The sequence below is a fragment of the Grammomys surdaster genome, unplaced genomic scaffold, assembly GCF_004785775.1.
Source record: "Grammomys surdaster isolate TR1022 unplaced genomic scaffold, NIH_TR_1.0 125996, whole genome shotgun sequence".
Taxonomy (NCBI): Eukaryota; Metazoa; Chordata; class Mammalia; order Rodentia; family Muridae; genus Grammomys; species Grammomys surdaster.
This window is the reverse complement of record NW_021620812.1, coordinates 1,516,782-1,526,059: the sequence shown is the minus strand read 5'-3', so window position 1 is coordinate 1,526,059 and position 9,278 is coordinate 1,516,782. Positions and strand designations below refer to the sequence as shown.

The following is a 9,278-nucleotide window of genomic DNA, read 5'->3' as shown; positions in this document are numbered from 1 at the left end:
GTGAGAGTGAGTTTGAGTATGAATGTATGTGTGTGTTAATGTGTAGGTGAGAGAGTGAGTGTGATTATGAGTGTGTGTGTAAGTGTGAGTGTGTGTGTGAGTGCACCTATGTGGAGATTAGAGGGTAACTTTGAGTAGTCAGTTTTGCCCTTCTGTGGTGAGCATATGGTTCTGAAGAATTTCCTCAGGTTGTCAGACTTGCTCCTGGAGTCCTTTCACAAGCTCTTAAAGGGCAACTTTTTATCCTTAAAGATACGTGCTTATAACCTGGAAAAATTAGTAATGTACTAAAAATAAAAGTAGAATACAGCTTAATTGTAGAACATTTCACATGTGACTCATTAGTATTGACAAGAAACTTTGAGATGAACTAGAAATGCAAAATGTTTTAGAGAAAAGTAGTTGAGTGTTGGGGTTGCAGCTCATTGGTTGAGCACCAGCTTGGAATAGAAAGACTTGCCTTCAATTCCCACAGCCGAGAAGAAGAAAGGATCAAAACTATATTACCTTTTTAGCTTAAGTTTCATTGCTCTTATTCACTAAAAATCACATATAATTAAAGTAACAGTGCCAAAATATATTCTAGTTCATTGAATGCACAACAATTTTAAATAATGCTAGAAAACAACTTACCTTTATGTGACTTAGTGTAAATGTAATTTTTTCAAGCTCATATAATGTGGGTGGGTTTGAGCTAATTGAGGCAGAAATCACTGAAGAAATGACCTTTTCCTTTCCTTCAGAGTCATCACTTTGAGTGTCCGGTGAGGAGTTGTCAGATGAGGAAAGCAAGGAGCCAATGCTCTTATAGCACAGGAAGGCAACCACAACATTGCCTGTCAATCAAAGAAGTGTAGTCAGTGAACTCTTATACAATGAAAGTATATTAAACCTCTTCAACACAAAAACCCTGTAGACAAACATTATACTCTATGGAAATCAAAAAAGTTCAGATTGGAATGTGAGGCAAAATATCCCACGTGTGCATGAATGTACAACATTTATTTCTTACATTCTTTGACCTCTGTCAACAATTATGGCATCATATTTTTACAAACTGTGATTGGAAGAAAAGTATTCCTAGACATGTTCACAGCCCAATCCTAACAGAGACCCAGAGTCTGAGACATGTTCACCCCTAGAGAGGCGAGCTCTGAGTCACGTATCCCTGTGCAAATGAGTTGGAGTTAAGCCGGAGAAGTGATTAAGTTGGGTCACACCACTGAGTTCAACTTCAGAAACTCTGCAGTGCTTCCTCCTACTGTTGAAAGCACTGAGTTCTGCGGAGTCAGAGGAGCTATGTTTTACCTTAGCACTATACAAAAGCAGTACCAGAATGCAGCCCAATGCTGCAGAACCACAAACACAAATATCGATAGTATATTCAGAAAACACCGTGGTCACAAAACTGAGCTCCCCCACAACACACATTCCTTCCATGTGATCATGTGATGTACAGTTTCTAAAGTCCATCCATCTTTATTCATTTTAATTGTTGCACAGTCTTATTTACTCTAGATACCTCACAGAACCTTTCTTTGACCTACCAGCTTGGAAGACACCTATCTTTGAAACAAATAGATATTAATCCATGTGATGACTCTGTGTCAACACCTGGGAAGAGGGAACCAAATGGAAGAAACGATTCTGTCAGTGACCTGAGCGCATGTCTATGAGGTCTTGATTGCTAATTAATGTAGGAAGAACCAATCCACTGTGGGTGGTGCTACTACTGGCCAGGTGTGTCTGGGAGACGTGAGAAAGGTAGCTACACATAAGCCTGGGAAAGAGCCAATAAGTGGCAGTGGCCAAGCCTCTGCTTGGAAAGGTGCACGAGTGCAATAAGACAGCTCTCCTTATGACAAGGACAGAGGAGTTGGGTCCCCACATGGCAAGCCCATGTTCCTTCAGAATCTTGGCGTTTCCTGAGGTAATGCTTGGTTCACTTTTGCCTTGTGTTTGTATTCTTGTCTTTGCTAATGCAGTTTTTGCCTTCACTTTATCTGTGACAGACATTTCTTAAGAATCAGAAAAAAGAAAGCTAAGGCTGTGATTCATTCTTGTTTGTCTTTGTGGATTGTGGGAACAGAACAGATCACCACTCCTCTGTTTGTTATAATGATGATGCGGTTAAGGCAACACAAGGCCCTGCTGTGGGTACATCAGCTGACGTCTGGATATCCTCCTCCAATGGAAACTTAGTTAGGACAATTTGCCCACTGACCTGTTCCAAACAACAACTAGATGATTATCCAAAGGTTAGGAAGGTCGTGCTGGATTGTTGGTTCTTAGACTTAATAGGGACATTCAGAGGTGAGCCAAGCAAGGGTGAGGAATTGACTCAGGTTACTGTTGTGCTGAGATCCCCCTGGGCATTAGAAGAATTAGATCTCCTGATTAGGGTATGGTGAGATGCTAGGTGCCAATAATTAAATCAGAATTTTCTAGGTATGTAATCTATCCGCTGTCTATATTGTAACCTCAATTGCTACCAACCACAGTCACCTGGTTATGTACAAATGTGCTGAGCTAGATATTAACTGGCTACTGAGGCTGTATAGATTATGGGTATCATAAAACTTCAGGGATTGAGGAGAAGGAATGAAAAAGTACAGTGTGCACATTATCGTTAAATGTAGAAAGTATTCCACATATCCTCCATTGGGTTCTGAACTCTGCCAGGGCTGGGTTCTGGCAAATAAACAGAGTTCCTCCACTGTTTCTGTTCAGTTCCTACCACCAGGTTTTTCCTTGGCTTCTCTTCATGACAGACCTGTAAGTCAAATTCTTTTCTCCCTTAAGTGCTTTTGGTCGTTGCTATAAAATCCTGAGTAGAACAGTGTGGCATATTTGTGGTAGTGTCATCAAGACTCTTAGAAATGATCATGATGTTAATGTTTTCTATCCATTGACTAGAGCTTCAAGGAAGAACTTAGAACTTCAGAAACATCAAGTCCACTTAGACTGATAGCTACTTCTTAGGGGTCATAGTAAGAAATGGTCCCAATTAAAATAAAAAGTTGGTAAGAGAAGGTGACTTGAAATTGTTTTATTAATTGCTACTGTCTGAAATGATGATATTTTAAACATTGATTTTTTTGATTTTGGACAAGGAGTGCCATAGAAATCTCCATCCCCTGATATTGTATTTTCTTTTTCATTTTTTTTTAGCAATTCATAACTTTTACTTTTTTATCGGATGTTTTATTTACATTTTATATGTTATCCCCTTACCCCATCCCCCACCCACCCAGGAACACCCTATCCCCTCACCCCTCCTCTTGCTTCTCTGTGGATGTACCCCTACTTAACAACCCCCCAAATTCCCACCTCCCAACCCTCAAATTCCCACCGACTGAGGTGTCCAGCCTTCATGAGACCAAGGGTCTCTTCTTCCACCTATGCCCAGCAGGGCCCTCCACCCTTACATATTCAGCTGAAGCCCTGGATCCCTCCCTAAGTGCTCCCAGGCTGGTGGTTTAGACCCTGGGAGCTCTGGTTGGTTGGTATTGTTGCTCTCCTCATGGGGCCGCAAACCCCCTCAGCTCAAACAGTCTTCACTCTAACTCCTCCATTGGGAATCCCATGATCAGTTCAATGGCTAGCTGTGAGCATCTGCCTCTGAATATGTCAGACTCTTGCAGACCTCTAAGGAGACATCTATATCAGGCTCTTATCAGCATGCACTTCCTGACTTCCACATCACCATCTACCTTTGATGACTGCACATGGGATGGATACCCAGGTGGAATGGTCTCCAGACTGCCCCTCCTTCAGTTTCTGTCCCTCACTTTGTCTCCATATTTGCTCCTTTGAGTATTTTGCTGCTCCTTCTAAGAAGGACCAAAGCACCCCCACTTGGTCTTCCTTCTTCATGAGTTTCATGTGGCCTGTGAGTTGAATCTTGGGTATTTCAAGGTTCTGGGCTAATATCCAATAATCAGTGAGTGAATACCATGTGTGTTCTTTTGTGATTGGCTTACCTCACTCAGGATGATATTTTCTAGTTCCATCCATTTACCTAGGAATTTCTCGAATTCATTGTTTTTAATAGCTGAGTAATACTCCATTGTGTAAATATACCACATTTTTTGTATCCATTCCTCATTCTATTTTCTTGATGGATACCCTTTGAGCATCTCTCCTCTCACCCCAGAATTCTGAACCTTTTTACTTCTGATGATTTCTTGCTAATTTTAAGACTAATTGATCTTTGATCTTCCTTACCAATCTCTAGTGTAAAATGTTCCCCACTTAGTTGGGCTTAGAATGCTTGGTCTCCAGCTAGTGGGGATATCTTGAAGGCTACAGAATTTCCAGGAGATGCTATTGGCCTTGAAGAAGCAGGTCACCAGACCTGAAGCTCTGAAGGCTACTCCCATTCCAGTCCACTTTCTCACTTCATGGGATGTACAGGATTTTCAATCCACTCCACTTCCCTGTGCCATGAACTCCTCCATGCCTTCTCTACTATGATGGGCTGACTTAGATGGGCCCTTTCAAACTGTGAGCCAATAAATCTTTCCTCATTTAATATCTCCAGCCAGATATCCTGTTATGAACACAACAATACTGTATTTTCTACTAAAAAAATAAGGCTTACTCACCAAGAAAATGGGTTGCAGATGTTGACTCAACTTAAATGAATACATCATTTCATACTGAATTTCATCTGCTCTCATTTCTGGCTTATGATATTTATGCTATTTTGTCTATATTCTGTAAGTATTGGCATATCTTTGTTTATTGCCTTGCTTGTTCTTTGACTATTTGTGTTTATTGTCTTTCTTGTTCCTTGACTATTTGCATTTATTGTATTGCTAGTTCCTCATCCTAGAACTGACCTTATTACTTGCACGTAATTAAAATGGTATAAAAGCAAAAAGGAGGGGGGGGATGGGATAGGGTGTTTCTAGGGAGGGGAAATGGGGAAAGGGGATGGTATCTGGAATTTAAATAATAAAATATCCAATAAAAAACTGCCTTTCATTCCATTTCTAGAACAAGTGTGTAAGCATTTCATGTAAATTACTATGCTAAAGTTCCAGAGACATCATTTTAACATCATTTAACATATATATATATATATATATATATATATATATATATATATATAAAATGTGTGTGTAATATGAATATATATACTTGTAATATAAATACATTTAATATAAATATATATGTAGTATATATTTGTAATATAAATATATATACTTATAATAAATATATATGTACATTTATTTCTAACACACATACACACACACACACACACACACACATATATATATATATATTAATAGATATACATTTCTCCTTAAATTTATTTGTTTTGTTTCTTTGTTTTCTTTTTTTTTCTGTTGGAGTTCCACCGGTCATTTCTTTCCCCAGTGATGCAACTATATTTGACATCCTAGATTAATGAAAAAGCATCCAGGTAAAACAAGTTAAGACTTTCTTGCATGTTACATTTCAGGAGTAAGGTTTCCAATATGGACTATACAATGAACTTCTTTAAGAATCTTGTTCACAAATGGCTTTACTGATCCTTTCTTTTAGAGAATGCTAAAGGTTCTTCTAAGCAAGGCGTTCTCTAGTGCTCTGTTTGGGCATCTGACTTTTATCCCAATTTCACAAGTATTTAAAAAAAATTATGTAGAATTCCTTAACAGAAGCCTATTATATTTTTATTGTAAAACCACGGCTCAGAGTACTGAATCTTGTTTTGTTACCCAATCCTGTCCCTATCACAGTTCTAAATCATCTTACAAAATAATGTAAAAGCCCACCTGTGTCTCTTGACCCCCTCTGCATTCCTACCAATGGTACTGTGTGTCTTTTCTAATGAATTTCACAAGTGAAATCACGTGCAGAGTGCAGACATCACTGGGAGATGAGATCAGCTTGTATATTTGTTTTTTCTTTTATGATTCAACCTTGAGGAAAAGCCATTCTCTCCCCCTGCCTTATTGAGATCTGACATTATCCCCTTCAACTGTCCGTTTATGTGTGCCATCATTAAACATAACAAAGCTACCATACAATCAGTCAGCATCTCTCTGAGATTTTAATTCTGTGACAATTTCATCATTTGTCAACATAATAGGTATTTTCAATGTGTTTTCCATGACTTCTAAACACTATTCAAATTGTCTTTGAAATTTCAACAGTTTAACAGGTTCCGTGGATATGTTCATAAATATTATCTGTATGCTTCATTGATTACAGTATGGTTTAGCAGCATAAAAGCTAAGGGTTCAGTGGCAAGGCATCATGGTTATTTTTCATTTGTTTTGTAACTATATGTTTCTCACTTTGACCAGGAAAATAAATAACAGTGAGGATAACAAATAGAGAGGAAAAAAAATTCCCAAGCAACGGAAAACAAAACGAACTGAAACAAAGCAAAGAAAATGTCACAAGGCTAGCTTGTGGGACGGTCATTAAAAATAAAGTCTATCTGTTCAGAAAGTGGTTTTTATGTGTATTTACTGTATGGTTTTCATTTATATTTATGAATACCACACAGCCTGAGGAAAGGTGCCAATGCATGTTTACCCTCAGTAATATATTTTTAACTATGTGAGAACAACTACCTTAGAAGATACACTATGATAGGGAGAAATTTTCTGTGCACATTGCTCCAAGAAGAGATGAATGGTAGTATAAATTAAAATAGTAACAACTTGCTTGACCCCAGTTAGGTGACAAGTAAAAGCTTGTTGAGTTGATTTCTTTGTTAGCTTCTTCTTTCCGAGTATTGCTCTAAACTATTTGCTGATAAACATAAAGAGAACTCCATTGACTTTGTACCTTAGTTCCATTATCTACCAAATGAGATTGTTAAACTAGATATTCATGAAATTGCTTGCTACCAGCATTCTCTGTCTTTTTTTTTCCATTACATGACTTAGAACTTACTATGCAAAAACTAAGGAATGGGGAACACAAAGAAAAGTCTAAACATATCCCTATCTGCAATCTCAAATTTGGTTTCATAATGAAAAGTCAGGATATTATTGGTTAAAATTAACCTCAGGTAGCGGTGTCAGAATGAAATCTCAAGTAGAAACATGGATAATATGTATATGAACCTAAATATTTCTATAGGAAATTACTTGTTTATCTGTGACATAGCCAAATGCATATTAAGTACTTATTAGAAATCCACAACTATGCATAAGATGTTCAAGTCCTACCGGATGAATCATATGCAGGCTTTCTCTTTGGGAATATTTTTACGTAGCCTCCGTCCATATTCATATGGGGATGAGCATGCTTCATGTGAATTGAATCAAAAACGAAAACCTTGAGAGCTGAAATAGACCATGGAAATAAGAAATATTCTAAAATTAGTTTAACCAGTGTAGGTTTTAAATGTGGAGACAATAGCATTGGATACAGTTTTTTTTTCCAGTTTTAGGCAGTATGGTACATAGTTCCCCAAAGCATAGAAACCTCTGATTAGTTTTTCTTCTGACTATTGCGTTCATTGTCTAATCATTACTGAGTTCAAACAAAAATCAAAGTCTCTGAACATGCAAAAGTATCCACACACAATTCCTAAAGCAGTGAGGACTACAGTGTCTTATAGGTCTGGCTCACCTGCAGCCTATAGACTGTATTCATTGGGAAAAGTATGGCATTACACAAAATAGTAACTTAGTTAAAACCTTCAGTGGGTTTTTTTTTGAGAACAATTTTTGCAACTGAATTGTTTGTTTCTCAGTGTGAACTTTGTAGATGACAACAACTTGCCTCAGTGTCAAAAGGTTGGAAATACCTGTTACACTATCTGCAATGTAGATATAACTTACTGTTGAAAGGCTGACAGAATTAGATTTTTGAGTAGTAATTCATTTGGGGGGTATATTGTCATGTCCTTTATGCAGAAACGCAGAAGCATAGTGTGCCTACATATTAACCTCATCATTTTCATTCTTAATTTGGGTAAGCGATGAATATCAATGAGATGATCAGTCATTCTGTCAATAAATACTGTCTAGCAGACTATCAGGCAGACATGCAGTATAGACACACACAATGATTTCTTAATAGATCACTTTGCTTCTTCAGAACCATTTGTAACCATCCTCAATGTCAACCCTAAGTTGAGTATTTTTTTTTCAGTAAACTACACAAAGTATGAAATTGCACTTCATTATTACAATGGCCTCATGTTATTACAACACAAGGCATTTCCAAAGAGAAATTTAAATATGCTATATCCATAATCTCTGATTTAAATATTGAAGGTTAAGAGGAGGAAACCACTGGTGAATGTGAGAAGGAAGTGATACCTTCTGTCAATTTTCATGATAAACAGTTTAGGAATATAAAAAGGGAGGCAATAAAAATAGGGAGAACATCAACCTTTCTATTAGCATGGTTCTTCATTGTTATTGATCTGGTCATATGAACCAACATTCATTTCTGCATTGAGAAACCCGTGTGGAATTTAACATTCTGAGAACTGCTCCTTACAGTCTGGCTTGGCAAACGCTGTTGCTCTGAAGCAGACCTTTTACTCCCATGCCTTACCCAAGTCAGTAGAATTCATATCAAATTGAGTATTCTGGATGTTCTGAGAGATCCGTAAGGTGATGAGCTCAGCGGTATGCATCAGTTTTGTGAGATGAAGCCTTCTATGATTTGTAGGTAGCTGGTCCCACATTTTATGTGTATTCTTTCCAACAAAATTATTGATGGTTTTTCCAAATTCCTATTTAAGGAAAAAGCACATCTTTAAAAATATTATTATATCACACTGAACAGAAATATAGGAAACAATTTAAATATCAAGTCCACCATGAGTTAAATATCAGCATACTCACAGTAAGAGTTGAATTGAAAAGGGCATCCTTGGATGAAGTGGTGTTGTTCATGTAACCTAGTACTGAGGATGACTCTGTTAATATCTCTACATATGTGACGATGTCCATCAGGGAGAGGTCAGCCTCAGAATTTTTGTAGATTTCTTGGAGTAAAGTCATCTGTTCTTTTATGGGTCCAATCTGAGAAAACAATGAGTAGAGACATGGAGAATCAGATTTCTGTTGGAGGATTTTACACATAAGCATTAAGGGGTTGGGGAGATGGTTCAGTGAGGAAAACATTTGATATCTAAGCTCGAGGACCAACCTTCTAATATCTAGATGCTGTGTAAAAATACTGTATGTGGAAGCCCACCTGTAATCCCAGGGCTGTGCTAATGGAGACACAAGATCTCTGGGCAAGCAGTCTATCTAGGAGAGAGAGGGAGAGGGAGAGGGAGAGGGAGAGGG

General features: G+C 37.7%; 1 protein-coding gene across 2 annotated transcripts in view; it reads right to left on the bottom strand.

Moving 5' to 3' along the window:
* The window catches only part of Adgrl4 (adhesion G protein-coupled receptor L4), a 101,958-nt gene that overhangs the window by 33,043 nt on the left and 59,637 nt on the right, over window positions 1-9,278 (bottom strand). For both annotated transcript variants that reach the window (XM_028754299.1, XM_028754301.1), the window contains 4 exons: window positions 8,829-9,008; window positions 8,536-8,716; window positions 7,194-7,310; window positions 634-836 (listed from right to left, as the gene is read on the bottom strand). In XM_028754299.1, coding sequence (XP_028610132.1) covers window positions 634-836; window positions 7,194-7,310; window positions 8,536-8,716; window positions 8,829-9,008 — 681 coding nt within the window. The remainder of the gene's footprint in view (window positions 1-633; window positions 837-7,193; window positions 7,311-8,535; window positions 8,717-8,828; window positions 9,009-9,278) is intronic.